Source organism: Cyrtonyx montezumae, unplaced genomic scaffold, assembly GCF_038088225.1.
Source record: "Cyrtonyx montezumae isolate F1298 unplaced genomic scaffold, pur_monq_1.0 scaffold_18, whole genome shotgun sequence".
Classification (NCBI taxonomy): Eukaryota; Metazoa; Chordata; class Aves; order Galliformes; family Odontophoridae; genus Cyrtonyx; species Cyrtonyx montezumae.
The window spans coordinates 17,087,682-17,111,029 of NW_027071914.1; the positions used below are offsets into that span (position 1 = coordinate 17,087,682).

At 42.4% G+C, this 23,348-nt stretch overlaps 1 protein-coding gene across 1 annotated transcript; it reads right to left on the bottom strand.

Annotated features, from left to right (window-relative positions):
- Positions 1-1,288: 1,288 nt before the first annotated feature.
- LARS1 (leucyl-tRNA synthetase 1) lies at positions 1,289-23,064 on the bottom strand. Its single transcript, XM_065734923.1, has 31 exons — positions 22,913-23,064; positions 21,487-21,574; positions 20,791-20,871; positions 20,288-20,428; positions 19,775-19,936; positions 19,024-19,136; positions 18,599-18,662; positions 18,025-18,092; positions 17,464-17,689; positions 17,168-17,255; positions 16,994-17,070; positions 16,315-16,368; positions 15,346-15,486; positions 14,704-14,781; positions 13,784-13,869; positions 13,607-13,672; positions 13,433-13,515; positions 12,689-12,827; positions 11,210-11,422; positions 10,525-10,582; positions 9,547-9,610; positions 8,771-8,954; positions 8,448-8,538; positions 7,560-7,700; positions 6,831-6,971; positions 6,623-6,733; positions 6,016-6,126; positions 4,592-4,696; positions 3,411-3,506; positions 2,575-2,707; positions 1,289-1,652 (listed from the first exon to the last, which is right to left on the bottom strand). Exons 2-31 carry the CDS (start codon positions 21,535-21,537, stop codon positions 1,447-1,449), a joined length of 3,372 nt encoding a protein of 1,123 aa, XP_065590995.1. The 5' UTR covers positions 21,538-21,574; positions 22,913-23,064; the 3' UTR covers positions 1,289-1,446.
- Between the last annotated feature and the right edge of the window lie 284 nt (positions 23,065-23,348).

The window sequence follows — 23,348 nt, forward strand, 5'->3', positions numbered from 1 at the left end:
GTATGCCCACAAACACACATGCAGCATCTTTCCTTATTCAGCGACGGGCAGGAGGAGCACACAGAGCACTGACATTTGCTCCATGGTTGGGAGACACCGTACAAATTCAGCAATGCTCAGTATTTTTTCCACGATGCAAAGTTCATTTTTTTAAAAAGGCTTTTTCAATTTCACGTACTCTTAAAGGAGAAGAAAACTCAATAAACAAAAAGATATTCGTTTTCTGGTTTGTATTCGCCCTCAAATATTTGTTTTCTATTTCTGCAACCGAGAAACAAAGGTTTGAAAACATGCAGTGTACAAGCATCTACTTACAGCACTGTCACTCCGCAGCCTGCAGGTGGGCCCAGCACTGCCACTGCACAGCACCAGGCAGAACAGAGCTGCAGCACAGGCACAGCACAGCACAGGTGCCCTGGGAGCGTGCTATGTGCAGGACAGGTGTGCAGTCCCACGCTGTAGGGCAGCCACATTGTGGGTGAGGAGCTGGAGCCTCGCACACACCACAGGCACACACTGACCCCATTCCTCTCACATAGCAGACCTGGGGAAAGCAACACCATCCCCACACAGAGCATCAGAAACACAGTACTGCAGCGTGGTGTGCAACGGTGAGCAGCCATCCCATCACCCTAATGGGTTCTATATGGACTTCTATAATAACACAGTTACCAAGGACCAGCTCCTAACACCAGGCGTGGCTTCGAGGCAGGAAGAGCTGCCAGGCCCTGCAGGGAGGGGAGCAGAGCAGCACCCATCTCACAGCACTGACATCACGGGGAGCAGTGCTGCCCTCCACTCCAAAAGACACAACATAGGGACCCATAAGAGAATACCTAAACCTACTTCAAAGGGAAGGGTTATGAACAGCTTCACGAGAAAAAGAAAAGTCAGGTTTTAGCCCTTACTTTACATCCTAAGCAGCATGGAAGTTTTCACACTTAACTTTTACCTCAAAGTTTGCCACTACTGAGCTGCTTCTGACCTGACAGTCCATGCAGAAATGCCCTCATGGTGTTTAGTCACTCGTGTCATTGAAAAAGCAAAGTACCAAAGTTTGCAAGTGACTTTTCACTCTATACTGGAGGAGATTTACAACCAACTTCTCTGCCTGGAGCTCAGTCTGGCTGGGAGAGAGGAGTGCAAACCCTGACGCACTGGAATGCTTCTGAGCACACAGACCCAGTGGGAAAGGAAGATCTGCCACATTCATGTTTGGGAAAACTGTTTATTTTCAAAAAACCCAAAGGGACAGAGGAAAATTTCATTATATCCATATTTTAAAGAGCGAGGATAAATCCACACGCAAAGTGTTTTTTGTGGGCTTTTTTTTTTTTTTTTGAAGGACGATTTCACATCTTTGTTACGAATGCTTCCAAAGTCACTCTATGAACTCTCTCACTGCCAGGGAGCAACTGCACACAGGGAGTTTAACGAACCAGATAATTAATGAACCAGATAAACAATGGTGTCACCAACGTCCCTGGTCAGGCCGCTCTCTGTGACGCAGACACGCTTCCCAGCCAGGTCGATGTGGAAGATGGCTTGCTCAGGAATTGCAGTTTTCTCTGCTTCCTCTTTGCCAAGGACTGGAACACGGCGAGGGCCGAGCACGGGATCATCAAACCTCATCAGCTTCACTTTAGAGAGATCTGCAATAAGACAGGCAGCTGATGAGGACACGGGATCACACACAAGCTGCAGGGCAGAAAGAATTCATCAAAGCAACACTTCACACATCCAGTGCAGCACATACTGCACCTCTGTCCTTTTTTAATCTCCAAGTCCCAAGCCCTTGCTCCAAGCACCACAGCTGTCTCTGTTCTCGTGTCAGCTGTGAGCAATGAGCAGTGCCTTCGTTTTGAGGAACCAATTTCAGAGATTGGGGGAAAGAGGCAGGTGAGAACTTTTGTGTAATACAATTCCCTTCCAATATTCACACCAACAGAACACTGCTAAGCAGAGCAGAAAAAGCCCGCTGTGAAGCCCAGGACTTCCAGTAACACAGCCTTTCTCTCCTGTGCTCCAGCAGAACAGTGACACCTTCTGGAAGAGATGCAGAGCTGGAAAGAGTCCCTTCCAACCGTTTCAAAATCCCCACCTTGCAGCAGGGCACTAGATATGCACACACATCTCTGTATAGAGGACGTTCCCCTCTGCATGCATTGTGCTACACGCTATCACATCCACCTCCCTGTGCACCACCATCCATCAGTAGCTCTTTGTTTGACAAATAAACATTATTATAAACACAAGCTGCACAAAAACAAGGAAAGATTTCTCTGCTGTCAGAAGCTCTTGGATTAAGCCCAATTTTCCGTTAACATTTCCACATCTCAGTTCTACACTGATTCAGATTTTCTCCACTCTTATTTTCTGCACTCCTCAACAGAAACACAGCGGCTGTTCCCCTAGGAAAGCTGTTTCTTTCTGCATGGAAACATCCCTCTGAGCCGTGGCTGCACCTGTACTGTACTCACACTGTGGCACGGGCACAGCAGCTCTCTGCACCCACCTCACGTGGAAACGTGAACCTGACCAGCACGGGCAGCTGCATGTCAGCACAGCACTTACCTTTGATGCCTCTGTCCATCTTCATTAAGCGCCTGATCACAGCCTCCCTATTATCTCCTTGCCTAATCTCAATCTTTGTAGAGAAGTGCCCATTTGATGGTTGAGGGTTCACCAAAAATACCGACACGCCGGGCTGTAAGAGTTAATAAAAGATGAAAGGGGAACCCATGTCTGTGATCCAAGCCTCAGGAAACGAGCAGCTAAAACCAGCCACCCACCACCACGTGTCCCGGGCAGCACGGAAGGCCAGCAGCAGGACACACACAGACCTTCACAACACAGATGCTGCATATGCAGCATTAGGACACTTTTGTGGAAAAACAATCCGTGACTTTTACTGTTGAGAAGTATTAGAGCTAGAAACACTCGTGTATGTTACTGCTGTGGTAGTTTCACTGACCTCTGCATTATCACTGGTACTGTCAGAACTCCAGGACTGAGCTGGAAGAATGCTTTAAGTATTTGATTCTTATGCAAACGAATGCAATTTATTAACCCATTGTAAGCTAACAGGAGAACTCTGAAAGCATTCAAAAAAACTACATAATTCAGCAAGTGAAAGTTTCTCACGGAAGCTTATAATGCCCCACAGCAAGTACAGCACCAGCAGAAGCTGTAAGTAACAGAGTGAAATTCAGAGCAGCAAGACCAGGAGCTCCCAGCTCTCCACTCTTCAGCCTGTGTTTTAGCTGGAACAATCTACCTTATCTGAAGGGCAGTAGGCAAAGCACATTTACATCTCCAAGTAAGCTTTCAAATGCCATATTTGAGGCTTTGTTTGTACTCAAGTTTTCAGACCTCCAGTATCTGAATATTTTAGTTCTGCTGTTGTTTACCTCTGTTCTGAATACAGAGAACGGTTTTCCAGGACAGCACTCTTCTCTTATTTTATCTTCTGCTTCAGAAGCAAACTTCACTTCAATGTGATCCAGCTGCAGGAAAGGTGGGCAGGGAGAAGGGAGGGAATCAAGAGAAGCTTGATCATTTTAGAGGGAACAAGAGGAGTTACCAGATCTCCATGCAATTCAAGTTCACACCAACATTCTCAGTGTCTGCTGCTCAACAAGCTGCAGTTTCTCATCGTGCCTTCTAAAATAAGGAGTAGGGAATGAAGAAGGAGGAGGAGGGAAGAACACTGACACATTCTCCAAGTCTGAGATCAGCACAGCTGGGAGGGATGGTTTCCCCTGGCTTGCCAGATCACCTTCTATACAGGTAACTCCTTCTAATCTAGGTCAACAAACGACATGGCTCATTTGCAGCAACCACACACTCACATTAAACATGGATTAAACTTGACTACCCCACAGCTGTCTTTCATAGTCTTCCATAGCAGAGCTGATTGCCAGCCAGCTCCCAGCTCACCCAGAAACATGCCAAGGTTCTGAACACGACAACACCTTTAAACTTTGTGTAAAAAAGCAGTTCAATTCATCTCTCCTGCATGAAAGATCCACTGTGCAGCAGGACATCTCCTTCCAGAGTTCAGCGCTGGTAGCAAATTCACAGCTATTTTTAAAGCAGGTACTGCTTGCTCTCGACTTTGCTCTGATGTAGGACAAATAAAATGTGCAATATGAAATAAAAGTGTACTCAACTCAAAACAGTGACGTTCTGTAGTATTTCTGAAAGCTTGTTTCAGGAGTTACAGACGCTTCTCACAAAGCTGCCCAAGCTGTGCCCTCATGTATATATTCTGATGATCATACTAAGCTGGCATAGCTTGCTCTAGACTGCCATTCTACGTCAAAACAGTTTTAAAAGCCCTGAGCAGATTCTGCTCCTTGAAGAGGGTAAATAATCTGCTACAGCTCACAAGTGCCATTATAAGAGTCTGAGGATTTGAGGCTAAGAGCTGTGCTCACTCGTACCAGTGATGCCTGTAAACTTGCCCTAATTCCTTCAGTTGAACGGTTCGGTCAGAGAAAAATGTCTCTTCAGAAGTGGCACTGGAAAGGCTGGTCCTCCAGCTCCCCCAGTAAGAACCAAGTAATGTACTTGGCCTGCTCATACTAACCTCCAAGGAATTTGTCAGATAGACAATATTCTCCATGAGCACTGCCCGTTCATCAAATTCCAGTTCCAGATCAAGAACACGTGAACCATTCTTCTCCAGGTTTTCCTGCCAGAAGAAAAAAGGCATTAAAACCATCTAATACAGCAATATGATGCTTTAAAATTGCAGTCCAACTGTATTAGTCATGAAAAGACCAGGCTTTAAAATATGCAAGCTCTCTGCTGGCATAACATGCTAGCACAGAGGCAATAACTCTCCTGTAACAGGGTATCTTCTGCAGGGAGCTGGAGACACTGATGGGAGGAGTAAAAGCAATTATAACACATCTTTAATACAGAATTCAAAAGGTGTTTTATATTCTGTCACTTGTAATCTCCACTTAATGCACAAGTTGAGAATTCTCCCAATAAGTCAGCACTTCAGTGCTGTTTCACAGCATGAAACTCAGTCTTGTGACCTAGTTTAGAATAAAGAACAAGCATACAGCAGCTGAACACGTCCACAACAGTCATAAAACAGTTCTCTGCAGGGAAATAACCACTTTATATGTTAACATAAAGGTAAACTAATTAGTATAGAAAAGCAACAGCAACAGTAACAATCGTTAAAGTATTAAAAGCAATATAACAGCCACTTCTTTACTTTTTTTACTGAAGTAAAGCAGAACTTCCTTTTTGGAATTTAATAAGTCTCCTGCTTCCACGTGCCCTGTCAGCTGTCTCCTCTGAAGCTCTGCTTCATCACATTCAGCACAGCCATGGTTCCCTCATCAGTTTAACATGCAAGATCCCCCTGCACTAACAATGAATTGCTTTCCCCTGGTAAATCACAAAGCCTTATCTTCTGACAAATAGGAAGCACAAGCAGAAATGCTTCTTAGACCCTGGAACTGCTGAATAATCTGTTTCAGAGAACAACATACCAGTCTGGGGAACCTGAGCTCGTACGTATTTATATGCAATTGCTTACTGCTCTTCTTTCAAAGCACAGGGATGATTTGGGTAAGTCTCAGCGTGCCAACCCATTCCCTGCATGCAATGGGATCTTTAACGATTGCCAGACTAAAGAAATAATAATAATAAAAAAGGTACAATTCAGAACTGATCTGCTTGTATGACAAAGTTCAGCTGATCTGTTGCAAACAAGCTGGCATAATAAAATACTACCTCTTTTGAAAATTCTCTTAGCAAGAAGCTTCATAGCAGCTGCTTTGTGCTCTTTTCCTCTGAAGAGATGTTTTAGAGCTACTGGGAGAGTAGTCTATGTCTTCCTTGTACTGGGAGACCCAAAACTGGGCACAGTATCACAGGTGTGGTCTCACCAGTGCAGAACAGAGCAGAAGGACCAAGTCCCTCAACTGGCTGGTGATACTTCATGCAGGGTCAGGATAACATCAGCATGAGAGCTGTCCCTCTGACACTTACCTTAATCATGGCAACAAAAGGCATAACCTTCTTCATGTACTTCTTCAGCTCTGGCAAGGCATTAAGCTCACTGGCAATTACTTTATTGTCTGGCAGTTGACCTCCAGTGGCCTAAATATTGATGAATATCCATTAAACATAGGGATCAGGAAAGCAAACAAAGAAACAAACCGGAATACTTGCCTGTTAGTATCATATATCCTTGATGCTTTACCAAAATACCATCAAGGACTGTCACCATCATTGATTCTACACTTTCATTTTCCTATCCTTAAAAAACATTCAAAAAGTAAAATTTGCCAAAACCCACTGACATCTCCTGCTAGTCTTTACTCCTGTCTGTAACAACAGATTAGTGTACCTAAGTTATTGACTGAAATGAATTTTAAATCTACATTTAAGTCCACCCTTGAGCAGACTTTTAATGCTAGTTTCCTCCACTGTCTGGATTTTACATTCACCACTCATATTTGCCAGTACTCCCATTCAGTGCATCACTTCACATTTCAGTAATTCAGTAACAAGATACAGCTCACAAGCTTCTTTACAGATTAAACAGTGCACGAAAAGCAGAGAAGCAGCCCCCAAACCCCCAGGAGAACACCACCTGATAGTGCTTGCGCAGAACCGACAAGGTGGTGTGCTGCCACGGCGGGTAGCTCCTGGCCACGTAGATGGTGCAGTGAGAAGGCTTCTGGGAAGGCTCCTTAGCACCTTTCTGCAGAAACAAAGGGAAAAATACACAACATCAGGAGTTCTGAGGTGGTGCAGAATTATCAAGAGTGCACACCCAAGAGACGACCAGAGCACTTCACCTTTCCTTTCACAGGTGCCATGTAGCTCTTGAGACGGAGTCGGAGGTCATGAGCTGCTTCCATGAGGTACTGAGAAGAGCCAATTAAGACCTCGTCCACAGGACCAGCTACTGGCCAGGAGGCTTTCATGATGGAGTCAGGCTTTTAAGAAAGGAAGAAGTTACAACATACTTTTATCTCAGTGCATGCATCTGGTGGTCTTCCAGTCCATTACAACTCAACTGTAAACAGAATTTTAGGCAGTTTGAACCTCAATGAGCACTCATCCATTACTCAGCTGTAAAGGAGTAAGAATACAGCCAGCATGCACTTATTTGTGTTACATATACAAGCACACCTGTCACATGATGCATAGTTTCACTTGCAAGCACAACATTCATTTCCCCAAATTACCTGACGACACAAAAAAACCAAATCTGCTCCATGCATAGATGGGGAAATATTTGGTTATCAGATTAATTTCAGATCACCTCTTTGTGAGAAGATAGAAGTGACTTCCATTAAAGTTACCCATATCATTACATATTACAGTAACCTTGAAGATACAAGCAAACTCAACATGCCTGCTGTCACACACAGTATCCCATATGGCAATCCATACACTAATATTACAGGACAGATGTTTCTTCTACTTGCAAACAAATGAAGTCCACAACTGTGACACCAGCCTAAAAATCAATGAAACCTCAGATCTGAAGCAAATGACAAAACAGAAACGTACGTTAGTACCTTTCCCAGCAGTGACCAGATGTGCTCACAGAGGTGGGGACAGATAGGAGCCAAGAGCAGAGTCTGAACCTCAATAAACTGAAACACCAGCTCTCTGTGCATTCCCTCTATCGCCAGCTCACGGTATTTATCTTTTGCTGCCTGGAAGAAAGCCAATGTCACACCATTAACACACTAACTGCCATGGAGAAGCCCTCGAAAGGAAGAGCACCCAGCTGCTGGCTCTAACATGCCTCCAGAATGTAAGAAGCTGAGAACTCAAAAATGGATTATTAAAAGTAGTGTATTTTCCTCATATATCTGACTGGGAATATGTCAGCTGATGACTTCACATTAAAAAAAGTACCTTATTAGAAATGTTAATTAGAACAGATACAAAAGACTCTGAATTACCTTCATAGATACTAAAAAGTATGAAGAAGAATAATGAACGTGATCTACCATTATGCATACAACTCTGATTATTTAACCCTATTCCCAAATATCGTAAAGAAACCACAAGAAGAGTGTCTGTAATTCATTAAGTGCAGTGCTTCTGCTGCCACTCCAGAGTTACAGTTTATGGAACATATCAAAAAGCACTATTTCCAGAAAATTCTGTGTTTATCTTTGTTATGTATATAGAGCTCCTTACTAAAGAGGACCTAGGGACAGGAAATGCTTTCTCAGTAGTGTACACTTGGAACATCACAGGTAAATTCCCCTGGGTCTCTGCAAAATGACCTTAATAATTTCAGATTAAGTCTATCTAATTGGTCTTGTTTCCTGATTTAATTCCATTCCAATTCAGCTGTCTGGTTAAGCATCAGAGATGTGAGGATCAAAAGAAATGTGCACAAAGCAATAAATGTCAAGTGTTAATCCTCTATAGCTAACAAGGGCTCCCACCTGAAATTCAAAGAAGCCAGTTTTCAAAGCTTCCTTAAATAGCATCTTCTCATAATTCTGGTCTGTCTTCCTTATGCCCGCATTCATTTCACTGGGGAGGAAAGTGAAAACATCAACACTGCACAGTCCACTCCACTTCACAGGAGCACTGTGTAAAGCAGCACTACAAATACCACCAGTACAACACTATCACATTGGTTCTTCTGGAAGTGAATAAAAAGCTTTTTAATATAAGTTAATGAATTCCATGAAATAACTACAAAGACAATCTTGCATAGAAAACCAGCTTGTACCATGCTGCATTATTAGCCTCTGTACAGTACCTGGCAAAGACTCTGTCATTGAAGGTGTTGGCAGGACCACTTCTTAAACTGTCTCTGTTTGCAATCATCTCCTTTACCCACTCCACCCATGTGTAGAGACGAAGAATCCCAGCATCAGCCATGGCTTCCACAAAGTTGGCATCCTCGACAGTGTCCCCAGCATCAGCCAAGGCTAAACGCATTCCTGAGAGAAACTGCATTAGCTACCAGGGCTGGTATGCAATTAGCTGGCAGATATGGATGCAGGAGGCAAGGGACAACTAACTTCTAAATCCATGTTAATGGAAATGCAGAATGAAGTTACAAATTGCCTGGCCAACTAGAGAGATGTCTCAAAGGATGCACTTCGCCCAAGGAGTGGAATGCTTCTTAGGAAGCAAATCAGATGGACAGCAAGGACCAAGCCTAGTTTGAAAGGTCACAGTTTGAAAGGAAAAAAAGACAACAGCCACCAGGAGGAGGCAAGAGGGAGCACAGCATGCAGGAACACACTCAGTGTACCGGCAGCATTTGTCTGATGCTTTGATCTCCAAATATGAACATGTGAAACAAGCACCTTCCAGGAGACTTCAGCCCGGGAGAAGGTCATGACTTAAACAGGAGTGCCATTAATGCACACCCCAGTTTCCTAAACACAGGTCAGCTTTTCCAACAGAACCAGCTGGTAGGCTTATTGCAATGCAACACCCCAACATACCCACAGCCCCCCTGAGAGCAAGACAGGAATTCTAGTCGTTCTGGCACCACTGAAATAACAGAAACAGGTCAGAACATACCATCCGCAGAAAACTTGTCCAAAGCTTGGGATAGGGTAAGGAAGTTGCCTGTAGATTTGGACATCTGAAAGAAACAGAAGAACCTTGGTTTTCTCATATGCACTCTGCTGCTGGACAGGCAAGAAGACAGAAAAAGAGTTTGGGGAAAACACTAAGCAGGGATTTTCTCATCAGTTAGAGCAAAGAAACTTTGGTAAAACAGAACCAGGTCACACTGCAAAAACAGACTGAACTTCACAAGTACAGATCCCCTCCAGAACACTGAGCTCAGTTTGTAACATGGGCAAGCTGTGTAACTGCTAAGGTACCACACACTACAAACTGATGGAAACTGCAGCTGCTTGCTGGATTGTGGGGGGTCCACCCCAGAACTTGTTAAGTTTTGGGAAAATGGAACTGCTACCAAAACTCAGTTCCAGAAATTATTCATATTCAATTACTGAAAATTAAACACTACTTCAAAATTAGCATTTTCAGCTTATCCTGCATTAATTTTTCAACACAGATCATGGTGGCTTCTTTTGTTTCACATTAGAGAATCTCCAAGGCCAAATCCCTAGGCTCAGGCACTTCTACACTCAACCAAATTCAATCTCAGAACTCATATGCATTAGCAAACTATTCACACAAACTTCTCTCTCCTTATACTGTCTCCAGTCCTTAAAGCAAAAATGCAGAATGATGTTGTTGTTTTGTTACATCTTCATTATCCTAAAACGTAGCAGAAATTCACTGAAATCTTCACTGAACCAACCAAGTAATACAAGAGCTAACAGAAGAATGTTAAGCAGCATTGGAGGAACTGCAATTTCTGTTCCCCCAATTACCTCCGTTGAATGAAAACCTGGCAGTCAGTGAGAATTCCTGTTCCCTCACTCTTATTTCCTCCTTTTATCTTCCTATAGAACTTTCTGAGTCTGGCTGGCAAGCACCTATTTTGACAACCATATGTAATTCACACACAAACCCTCACTGTACCTTTTCAGAGTTGAGAAGGAGATGTCCATTTGCTCTGACAGCTACTGGCCATTTTTCTCTGTTTGAAGAAAAGATACAAAGCATATTATAATGTAAATACATTTTCTCTTTTAGAAAAGGACCTAATGTTTTATGTGCCAGTTTGGGATGAACACCTTCAGGAGAATCTTCAAGAAAATATCTGAGAAGTGCCTTAAAAATCAATTTAGAAATCAAGGCATGTCTTCAAGAACAAAGAGAACTACAATATAAGGGCTAGGGCTCAACACTGCTGAAATTCAAAGCAAGGAGCCTTGTATCCATGCTTGTATTTCATCAACTCCACCACCTCCCTCTATTCAGGTATATATAATTTAAAAGCCAGCCATTAGCATTGCCCAACAGCACTGGGTAGAGCTATCCCATTTTCTTTTGGACAAGTCTACATCTGCCAATGGAGGAAGCAGATTTAACTATTAATTAACATCAGGAAACAGCTTCTCCTATGTAGTGTTTTATGTGACTTTTAAATAGATATTCAAGAAAATATAAATAATGTGTTCTCATGCAGAGGAACTACATCTTGCTAGGATTCTGTTGTGGTTTTATGATTTTTGTTATCAGTGTTCCACATCACAGCACCATGCAGTGCAGGGTCAGCAGCTCTGTCTCCTACACATCTGCTTTGCCCCATTTCCAAACTCACCTCTGATCCGACCACATTGCCACGTGATTATAGAGGTAGTATGACAGGTGATTTGGAACAAGATCTTTGCCAGATACTCTGAGATCCACAGGATACCAAAACTCAAACTCCTCCTTTAGCTTGTCCAGCTTTTCCTTTGGAATCTCTGTTTTAGGAAATGGAGCTGCCTTGAAGAAGATGTAATCCCAAACTTCTTTGCTCATTTGATGTGCTCTGCAAGTTCAAATGAAAACACTGTTGAGCCTGCACTAAAAATACCTTTCATTCTGCAGTTCAATGCCTGGCTTTGTACAACTTCAGGGGAGTCCACCAGATGCTACTTGGCACATACTGCAAACCAAATAATTTCAATTATTTCATTGCGTTCTGTGCTTTAAATTGCAGCATGTGCTGTGACCTCACTTCTGTGCTTGGTGCTAAGGTTGTCTATCTGAATGACAACTGATGTGCCATGAAGCCCTTACTTACCCTACCCAAAGAGCCTCAGCAAAAAGTATTTGCTAATAGTAACAAGAAAGATGTTATCCACTCATGCAATAGCACACTGTAATTTTATGTACTTAATCATATTAAATCTGTAATTTAGTGCTAAGGATAATCACTTCAAAGTTTGTTTCCAGGCATGACTAGAATGTTGGTAAGCTCCCTGTAATTAGTAAGGTCCGAACACAGATGAGAACCTTTCAGAATTACTTCTATTTGTAATCACAGTACTTTGGAAATGCTTTCCAGATTAGTTATAGCAACAAAAAAGGCACGTTGCAATTCCACAACGTGTAAACTACTCCAGAAAGTATCTCCCAAAGTTAGAGCATAAGATTCAAGGCAAGAACGTCAGTGGGTTGGAGTTCTTTTGTGGCTTCTGTTTTAAATTCCAGACCAGTTGTGTTCTATCACTTCCCTGATATCTATCACTGGAAGTTCAGTCATCCAATCTAAAAGGTCACAGATCAGTTCTAAGGGCTATTTCAGCACAAATGCTTTGTCACTCTTAACTTTGAAAGTTTCCACATAGGAGCTATGGATAAGAGAGGGCTCTAAGCTTCCAAGAGTTACCAACTTTTAACGCAGTAACAAAATTTGAGTGCTGATCTGGTGCACTATGCACACTGAACCATAAAATTCTTCATAGCTGTAAAGCAGACTCTCAGCAAGAACTGAGACACTTCAGCAGCCACTGAAATAAATCACTCAAACACCTGGGGAGGACCATTTCAAGACAAGTCAGACAAGTACTAAAAAAAGTGATTTACTTCATGTGCAGTTCTGCTTTCAAGGACATTCCCCCCCTTCTCTCTAGAGACAGTTCTACATTATTTTTCTTCTACACCATTGCTTTAACTTAGCTAAAAGTTCTGACAATGATGCTTTTAAAACACAAAAGCAAAGCATCAGCCTGCCTGGTAAGCCTTTGCCAGGAATAACTCTGAAGAGAAGCACACAGAATTAGACAGGCAGACTAGTGTTTCATTATCTTACCTGATACCTAGAGGAGATTCTCCCTGGCCTCTCAGGTTACCTCCCTGTAACAGATGAGCAACTGTGTAATAGGCCATGTAGATAGTGGAGTCTGAGAGAGACTCAATCAGCCACTGCTCATCCCAAGGCAAGCGGGTACCTGGAAGAGGCAGAAGCCAGGTATCAGTATCAGGGCTGACAAGCATGACACTCAAGCATACATTAGCAGCTTATGACTTCAAATGGAATTGCTCCCTTTCAATCCCTCTTCGCAAGTACTCATGCTTACACACTCATATGTGCATTTGAAAATCTTATCCGAGAGCAAACAGCTAGTGTTTTGGCAGCCAGATTTTTAACTTGACTGTCAAATTTTACCTCGCAATTATTTGCCGTGGTTTATAATTCAGTTAGAAGAGCTGACCCACATCAAGCTGCACCTGCTTTCACACTCCACTGCCTACACATGCTGAAAACTAGTCATCATTTAAGGAGAATGCCAAAGAAACAGTCATCAGTTTCTTCTGCTGAGATCCCTTCCAAAATAACTGCCCCCCCACTCCCCCCCAAACAAAGCTAGACAACATGAGTTCACAGGACACAGTGTGTCTTCTCCAGGATATTGGGTCTGGATTTAGGTTGGTTAAATCTGCTCTACACTTCACTGTACCATTCTGGATTCTAGGCAGCACTTCAGCCTTTCAAATGATGTAATGAATACCATGCTTATGAAGCACCAAGTGAGAAAAGGAGTGCTTTGCCTACCTAAGCCATATGTCCTGGAGCATGCATGTTCTTGTAGCCAACCTAAAGTAGCTTCAAAATTTCTCCTAGTCTCTTCACAAAACCTGAAAGAAATAAGCTATTGATAACTGCCCCTCTAAGCACTCTCAGAACACCAAACAACCACTGCCCTTTATACCTGTGTTTATAACTTACGTCTCCAGTTGTTTCAAGCACTCTGATGCCTGCTTCTTCCAGTCCACTTCACCATAATCTAAATACCTGTGGTCAGAACAAGTTTTAGGTTTGTCTTTTTTTTACAATTAAAAAAACAATACTATAACTTGGATATAACTTGACAGGGGCTTGTAATTACAGCTGTACTTCACTTACCACTGGTCACAAAGGGCCACAACGCATTCGTCAGCGGACCTTGACATCACTTGTTTCTCAGGTTCCATATAAACCATGGCTTCATCCTATGAGAAGAGACGTTACACAGCTCAAAGGGCAATCAAGTTAAGATCTAAGCACTTTACAAAGTCTTACAAATTCTCACATTTCACTAAAAAGTAAATCATCTTAATTCCAGTCTGTTTTACAGCAGTTCTTGCATGCCTTTGCTACCACACTGCCTCTCTACCTCAGCATTTCCTTCAAGAGAACGTAGATATTTGACTATGTACCTCTCAGATGTGTCAGTTCACGTAACTCTGTGAGCACCACCTCCATGTAAGATGAATCGGAGTGCAGAAGCAAAAAAAAAAAAACCATCTCCCTATCAATTACTGTTTGTTTGTTTTTTCATAGAGTTACTCTTAGCAGAACCTGAAATACATCACACACAAATCACGGCGAGCAGGAAAAAAAATTAGGTGGGGGAAAGCAAAGAAAAACAGAACTGGAGTTCTACCTTCACAGCCCATACATTCTGATACAGCACAAAGCAGTACAAAGTGCTATACTTTAATCTGCAATACTGCAATAATAGGCAAATATTGACTAAGGGATGCCTTTCCCACTTGCTATCCTCATCAGGAAAGTCTTACTGGAGATGACATGCTCACTTTTCAGTTACCACTCTTCCTTCTCTGCCTGAACCCCAGAACAGAGTTGTCTGCATATAACTGATATCCTTTACTTTTACTTAAGAAGACTTGCATTTCAGATACATTTTCCATATCTTTACAAGTATATCAAAGATGATAATCAGACCAACATACTTCCCAAACAAAGTTGTGAGATAAAGCAGAGAAAAATGAAGTCCCTGCTTTAGCTACCCATCCCACATAGGTATGCCCACTGCTACATACATTATCCACCATCATCATCTTTATATGTTTCTTGACATCTTGAACTTTTTGTCCCTTGAATCCATCCACCAACATTACCTGTAAGGGATGAGTCAGAAGAGTTAAAGTGAATGAACAAGAAAGAGATGCAGTAGGTTTTAGAACCAGCAATAATAGCTATTTCTTTGTTATCTCCAGCAAGCAGAATAGGAAGCAAGCTTTTGTTTTCAGAGATTTTTGTTCGATTGTTGGGGTGGTTTGCTTTGTTTCATGTGCTTTACTTATGGCTGGTTGATTTCTTTTTTTTCCCAATAGACAATCTTCTTCATCTAAAAAGAAACCCCATGCTTGTCAGCATCCACACAGGCAATGCCACAAGGCTAGGCAGAAACTCATTATTGCCAGCTTACGAGAAAAGACCTGAGGAGTAGGTCACAGTAAGCCATCACATAAACATAGCAACTTTTTTTTGCTGTCTTTTTATATCAGTTTCCAAATCAACACCTGCAACAACATTGACCAGTTCCTCAGAATGTGATCATTTGCAAGAAAACTAAATTATGAGCTCCAATTTGAAGTCATACGCTTCTCCATTCTCCTCCCTCCATTCCACCTGCCCTGGATTTTTTTTCCTCCTAATCAAAATCACCTTTAATTACTTACTCCCTCATAAAATGCTTTCAGGTACACTCTCTCCTTGGCCTCAGCAAGTTTCTCTCTGTCATTCTGGCTCTGGATTTTGAGCTCATCACAGACAAACGGAGCACAAAGGTTGCCATAACCTGGAACTTCAATGATGGGCACCTGAGAATCAACAGAACAGTGTCAGGTATTTATTTCAAATCACCTCAATGTAATAAAATCTACACAAGAATTTGTCTCCCAGATTTCATTTCAAGAGAAGAGATGCACTGGATTTGAGACAGCACTTCTGTCTTGGTTTGCAGCTGACAGTGGAGTCTGAACAAGAAGTGACAAAGGGGGGAAAAAAGGCAATTTTCACTCATGACATAATGTTACATGACAAAAAACAGTACTGAACAGCCCTAGTGAGGGCAGTAGGTACCAGGGCAATGGCCAACTTCTACTGCATCATGCTCCTCTGTGCACACTTACAGCAACTATCTTTAACTGATTTTCACAGGCATTTACAAAGCTTTGGTGCAACTGCACTGGTTAGGTCAAGAATTGCTGATGGTCTCCTGTGAGACCCCCACATCTGCTCTCCCACAGGTAATATCCCACTTTTACCTCCTCACATTGTGCCAGTACCACCCTGTGCCAGCACTGAAGCTGGCCTGTGGAAGCAATGCTATCCCAGTGTTCTGTGTTGCCCTTATCAGTAACCCATGCCTTCCATTGAAAACTGATTCAGCCATGTGGAATAGTAATTACCACAAAAAATAATACTTTTCTATATCTGCTGTAGCACAGAAAAAAAAATCGTGACTGCAACCTAATAGACTACATATGAAAACTGTAAGAAAACATGGAAATATTACTCTAAACTTCCCAGCTGAGGAGAACTTCAGACAAAAATTCTGGAGGAGATGCACCATTCTAGCACACTTCTCATCAGTGAGCACAAAGCCAGGACGTGTACTGCAGGTGTGCCCGTGTGGCTGTACTCACCGGTTCAAAGGGCAGGACCATTTCATCTTTGATACCATACTTCCCTCTCAGAGCCTGTGAAAGTTAAGGGGAAAAGAACCACAACACAAATGGAAGAAAAAAAATTACCTTAGAAGGTTTTCATGCACTCACAAGGTCTTTTGCATGCACAATACCTTGCTATAAAACAGACAGAACTGCTGCTCTGTCTGCTCACTACTTCTCACATCTGACTTGAATCTCTGTTTAAGTACAGGTTGTGATAGAGTAACCTGAAACATATCTAAAAACATATTATCATTGAAAATAGTGGAACAAAAACTCAGCAGCCAGTGACAGCTGCTTAGACACTGATGCACTTTTGAAGCTGGAATAGCAACAGCTACCCAAGAGCCACTTGAATTTAATGGAGTTTACATCTCAAATTCATTTCAACAGAAATTTATTCTTATTTCACAGGCACTCCCCTTCTGCACATTAAGACAAAGGAGACAATTCCCATTCAAAACCCTTCTTGAAGAAGGAAGAAAAACCTGACTGAGTTCAGATAGTTTTAATTTCATTTAACTACAGTGATCAGAAGTTAGAGATGGCAAAACTCCAATTAAAGGGAGTTTTGTTTTACCCACTGAGTATCCATTTTTGTCCCTGCACGCTTTGGAAAGGAAATATAAACAAGTGATTGAGAAAAGAGATTGACCTGTTTTTTTTTCAGATCTCTCAGGGCTGCAATGTCATCTGGAGAGTCAGAGGGGACACTTGTTACCACTCCCGTTCCTCAACAAGAAGACAACAGATAAACCATCAGTCAACACACTGAATGCACAGCAGGTACCAAGCAGACTCTGACAAGAAGCTGCTGCTGCAGCACTACCTTTATCCTCCTTGATTGTGAGCATGGGAAGAGCATACACAACTTTGTAGCTGGTGAGAGGTGCAGAAAGTGCAGCACCAAGAATTTCCTGTGTGGAGCAGAGGAATATAATTAGAAAAAAGAGCACCCCTTCAGCCTGAGTAAGCTCTTCTTTCTGATACTCATTTAAACTTATTGGACTCGTCTACCAAAAGTAGATTCCCATTTTCTTTCTGAGTAGAATTCTACCCCCACCTTTATAAGTACAAACTTCACAGAAAGAAAACGGCTTGGCCAGCAAGCTGCAAGATGCTTACTTCTCCCATCAGTTCCTTGACAACAGGTACAACTCCATTGTCTTTTGTAAAGCCCTGGTAGGACATGTTCCTGGCAGCTCTCTGGGTACAGATAAAGATATCCCCACTCGCAGTTTCAAAGCCGATGTACTTCATATCAGGGCGAACCCAGCAGTTGGTCTGCCCAAACATGGTCTCTGGTCGGAGCGTAGCAGCCACCAAGAAGATATTCTTTCCTCTCAGGCCACTGGTGGGGGAAAGTGTTTTGTAAGTCACCAAAATAAAAGCATTCAGGGTAACACTACACATGCTCTTAAGCCAATTTGAACTACACACTACATTTCCTAAGTAGCTCATTAAATTCAGTGCAGCACTTGCTTCTCACTTGTCCACGTCTGTTTGCTTTAACTCAAATCTGTTCCACACAGCTCAATAAATACAGCAGCTCAAAGCAGAAACCAAGTTGGTGAAGTGACAGTAACAGGGTGAAATTAAATCCCCCATTAAGCAAACCAGACCAACTTAACGTTCACTTTTGGCCATAAGAAGGATCTTACTTGCCATTATGAATTCAAGACCTACCTTAACTTTGCTGGATAAGGATCTAACACCTTCATTTTTATTAGAGTGTATTCTTGAGGTCCAACACCCTGCAGTTCACATAAACAATGCAGCAATCAATATATGAAGTTGACTCGAGCAGTAAGGAAAATAAACTATTGTGTAGTAACCTAACCTAAATGCTATTTAAGGCAACAACACTTTCTTTAAAGTAAATCGTAACTCTACTGAAACAAATGGCTGCTTAATAGAATGCAGACTGAAGAGAGGATCAATTTATACCTCCGTCCAAAAATTCTCATGAAAGCAGCTCTCAGCAACATAATAAAAGCTTTGTTTGTTTGTTTCAACAGATAGATATGCTGTAGTGATGCTGATGGCACAAACTGCCAAATGCTCAGAACAGCCACAGCAGAAAATATTACCTGCAGTTCAAGATAAGTATTCTCAGTAGTGGAGTTCACTCAGTTTTCACATGTACCAACAATTGAGAGCAGTAGTGTGATATGTGAAATACATTCTGCTCCAAGATACATTTTCTCCATTCGGTAGTTAAGAACCACAAGCAACACATGAAAACAACTGAAAACACTACCTCCCCTGTTTGCCTGTCATGATCCATGCAAGGCTGCCCATCTTTTGGAGAATAAATTGTGTACCTAAAAGAAAAAAGTGTATGTTCATAATCTATAGATAAAGAAAAGTTACCTTTATCAAAAGGAGAACCCCAAAGTGCATCTTCAAACTTTGCTGAACTCTCTATCCTCTGATGCCAATGACAAGTTATTGCATGAGCTGCCAATGCTGATTTAACCTTGAGCTGACAGCTGTGGTAAGGCTAAAACACGAGCAGACCATCTCACAAACTCCACTAACACAATAAGCACTCCACCTTCTCATGTCTATAGGGTATTTGAAATAAAAGCCCTCCAGTTTGAGTTATAAACACAGCCTGGCAATGTCACACACTTTGTAAAGCTCAGTTTATCCACATTTACAAGGAATTCAGAGTAGTCTTACCGTTTCCCAAACTTAATCTTATTTCTTTCTTTTAATGTTAGGAATTGCCATCGTACAAAGGAATCATAGTAAGGATTAACATCCGTGGTAATGAAAGAACGCCTCCAATCCACCTGGAAATGCAGAGGAGTCTCTAAGCACATACAGTAAATACATTTAAGGAACCACAAAACAGTTAAACTAATTGTAAAATAAAAAGAAGTACAAAGCACGGTGAGGGTGCATGCTTCAATTAAGCAGTCTGCACGCAGCCGTTCAGAGCTGACATGTGAGACTCCAGGCCTTGCCTGATGAATGCACATTTTAGGTTCTGTAGTAGTTTTAACCAATCACCAAAGATAAATTCCAGCATTACCGTTTCCCTTCTCAATAAGTTTATTGTCAGTAGGACAAGTATCTTTACACAGCATCACATCATTGCTCTTCCTAAAACTGCTGTCAGTATTGATTATAGAACAGTAACTTTACATGGGAACAGGAAAAGAACGCCCTGATTTCTTCCCTCAATTCTCATCTCAAGTAGAGATAGACACACAGCTCATGCTCTATAGGCAAGAAAATACTTAATGATCACACAAGACTGTTAAAAGATGAAATTAATAATTCCATAAATACTAGAAACACTTCCAGAATAGTGTCATTATTGTGCAGATGACTTCGAGTCCCAAAGGAACAGAACAGTCCTCATAAGTGTAATATCAATACAAATACAGACGCTTTCAGAACTGACTCTTATATTTCTAACAGTTACCTTTAATCCCATACTTTTCAGATCCTGGACAGCAAGGGGAGGGAAGTAGTCCAGCCAGTGCTCAGCTTCAGAGAAACTGACCACTTCTTCATCAGACAGACCCAAAGACTTCATGATTCCCCACTGGTACTTGGAAGAACCAGTCTTGGCAGCAGCTTTACTCTGACAGGACAATTGTAATAAGAAATAGTACACGTTCTCACATTGACAATACCTGTACTCTTCCCCCCCCCATTAACCTCTGCCTCTGGAGGGGTTAATGTGAACATTCTAGATCACAACAGTGCACCAGCTCTTCGAAAAGTCTTCACATAATAGAAAGTATCTCTGGAACAATGCATTGATGCATTTTTCCTCGAGTCAACATTAGAAGTACCGAGCTACCTTGGAAAAACAGTCTGAGTATTTGTATCACATTCCCCTCTGGGGAGCATGAAGGAGGGGAAACAGGCTGTACTACATGACTGGAAGCTTTGAGAGCATAGCTACCAATCCTTGTCTAATCAACCTTACCTTTTTCCCTTTTGCTTTGTCTTTGATGATAATTTCTTCATCTTTTCTAGCAGAGTTTTCTTCCTCCTCTTCCTCCTCATCAGGAAATTCAGGTGGGCAGCCATACAGCTCCATTTCTCTTTTGAGCTTATCTGCACAGGCCTACACAGAGTTGTTGGTAGTCTGTCAGTATCTATGTCTGAAGCCATTACCAAGGACTGAGTTTTACTGCTTTCCACTACAACACAAACTTTTCCTGGACACTGTGTCAACTTCCAGGAGGAAGATGTTCACAGTGAGGATTTACTTGCATATAAAAAACTCAAACTGAATTTGGAAGCATTTCATTTTCTTGAAAGTTATACTGCTTAGTTCAAGTAAAGCACACATCTTTATTACAAAGCCAGGTTTCAAATCACACTGTCTTGATAAAGCTTTGAATAAATGACCGTGATGTTCTGCACCAACTACAAGCAATGCTCCACCTTCTTTTAAGAACAGAAAGCATTCTCAGCAAGTCCTACCTTTATGGGCATCCCAGTGCAGTGCAGACCAAACGGGAACAAACAGTTCTTCCCCTTCAGCCTCTGATACCCAATTGCAAACTACATAAAATAGAAAAATGAAAAGAGAATGGCAAAGAGTTAAATCAGCAGCCTTCCCAAAAGCCAAACGCAATTCCCATTAAGCTATGGAAAGGCAGTGCCCACAGAGGTGCTGAAGGAAACAAAGGTGCAAATGCATCCTGCTACCAGACCTGCACTGCCTGGCCACGTAAAGACAAACCTGCCAACCTTTTCCAGGTGGCTGCTTTAGACTACAGAGAAATGCAAAGAACAGATGGATTTTGTGGAATCCCATCCATTAGCACAGGAAACAAAGCACTGTATTTACAAACAGAGATGGCAATAAGGTTCTCTGTGAAGCTTGTGGCAGTCAGCAGCTAGACAAGCAATAAGCAACGTCTCCTAAAAGATCTGTTTCTGAAAGAACAGAGGAGACTCCTTAGTTCAGTTCCCTACAGTTACACAAGTTATATGCAACCCTTTCCTCCTCCAAACAGTAATATTTCTATTAAAAAAAAAATGGGAAAAATACAAAAGTTTGAAGACATGATCATCAAGCACATAAATTACATACCAAGGCATTCTGTTAGCTACAAAGTAGTGTCAGCTGCTTTAAAAGCAGTATTTCTAGTATAAGCAAGGGAAAACTTTTACCTCACATTTGGATAAAGAAAATGTGTGTCCCAGGTGAAGTCGGCCATTCATGTAGGGGTAAGGAAACGTAACAAAGTACTTCCCTTTACTGAGAAGAAATTCAAAGAATTAAAACATCCAACATAATCAGTTTTTAAAGTGAGCATCAAGAAAAGCATAAACACAGTAATTGCTATACGTTCAGGCATTATCAGCACACAGCAACAAAAATACTTTTTATCTGATTGGTCTGATTTTAAACCACTGCCAACAGGTTCTGTTGTCTCATACAACACCTCTGCAGCTCCATAGCACTGACATCACAGAGAAGCTTTGCATTAGATGTAACACCCTCCCAGATGCAGGAAGTTCTAGTGCTGATTCTGTAAATGAACTGCTGCAAAGGCTTGGAGAAGACATTCATTTTCTCTCCCATTGCCTGAGTTCAGGTTTTTCCACTGAAACGCTGCACATAACCACTGATAATAACCAACCATAATGCTGTTGCACAGCATTTTGAGCACGGATTACTGACCTTCCACAACACCTAAAATCATTTCTAGCTCATTAGGGCATTTGCAATTACTGCACTCAGCTTTGCACTCTATCTCTAACCCACAGCTTGCAGTACCTTCAGATGCTACCACTGATTTATAAGCACACAAAAACAAAAGCTAAGTCACATCTTTGCTCGCAAAGTATTTCAGCTTAAGAAGGTGCCATCTGTCAGAACGCTTTACTTATTACATAGGAAAGTCAAACTAAACCAAGATAAGGAATAACTCATGCTGCCAAGGTCGCTGTTTTTTTGCTGTGATGCCCACTCAAACTACTAGTGCTGCTTCACAAGTCTTTCCACACTGTAAACCTCACCAATTCTATTGATATGGGAGGGATTCAACTCCAAACCACTCTCAACATCTTCCTCTTAAACAGGTTTCTCAGGGTCGTTCAGGCAGAAATAAAAGCAGGGAACTCAGCCAGCCTCCAGCAATGTCTGTGCCAAGTAAAACAGGTCAGCCCGATTCAGGACTGAAGCTTCTTGGTGAAGCAGAGCGAGTACATGCCTTCAGAATGACCTCAGCTCAAAAACAAAGGAGCTGTGCTTCCACATGGGGGGAGTCACTCCTTAACCTCTCTCTTTATAACACTGAAAACACACTTCAGAAAGCAGAGGTCCCTAAAACAAACCCCGTGTTCAAAACCTCACAGAGTACTGAGACCAACAAGGAACAGGGGACAGCTTTTTTGATCCCTGCTGGGACCTGAACAGCAAATGTTCACTGCTATTTCATGCCAATTTAGTGCACAGATACCTTCACCTGATCAGAGAGCAGTACTGACACACAGAAAGACACATTTCCCCCTTGATGTTAATGGAAAACAATGAGAAAAAATAAATAAATCAAAAAATTAAAAATAAACACGCAAGAAAATATAACCCCACCTCTTCTGGTTCTGCCTGTCCGCAGCGTCGACCTCGAAGACTCGCTCATCGTCCCACTTCTGCTGAATCTCCTTCTCAATTTTCTTCAGGAAATCGACTTTCGCCGTCCCTTTGCGTTCCTGTCCAAGGAACAGAGGTGGGCACGAAGGACGCGGCACACGCACGCACCGCGGCACCGCACCCCTCGGCCGCTCCGCACTGCGGACCGCAACCGCGACTGCTCCTCCGGAAGCGGACGGCGCGGGGTCAGCGCTCGGCGCAGCGTCACCGCTGCCGGCAGCGGCGGCTTTCCTGACGTTCCCCGCGGCAAAGCCCCCCACCGACCCTCACCGGTCGCGAACGAACGCGAAAGGCGACCCGAGCCCGGCTCCGCGCCCCACGGGGACGCGCTTCAAACCGCATCGCGGCGTCACGCGGAGCACCGCCGCCCAACGGC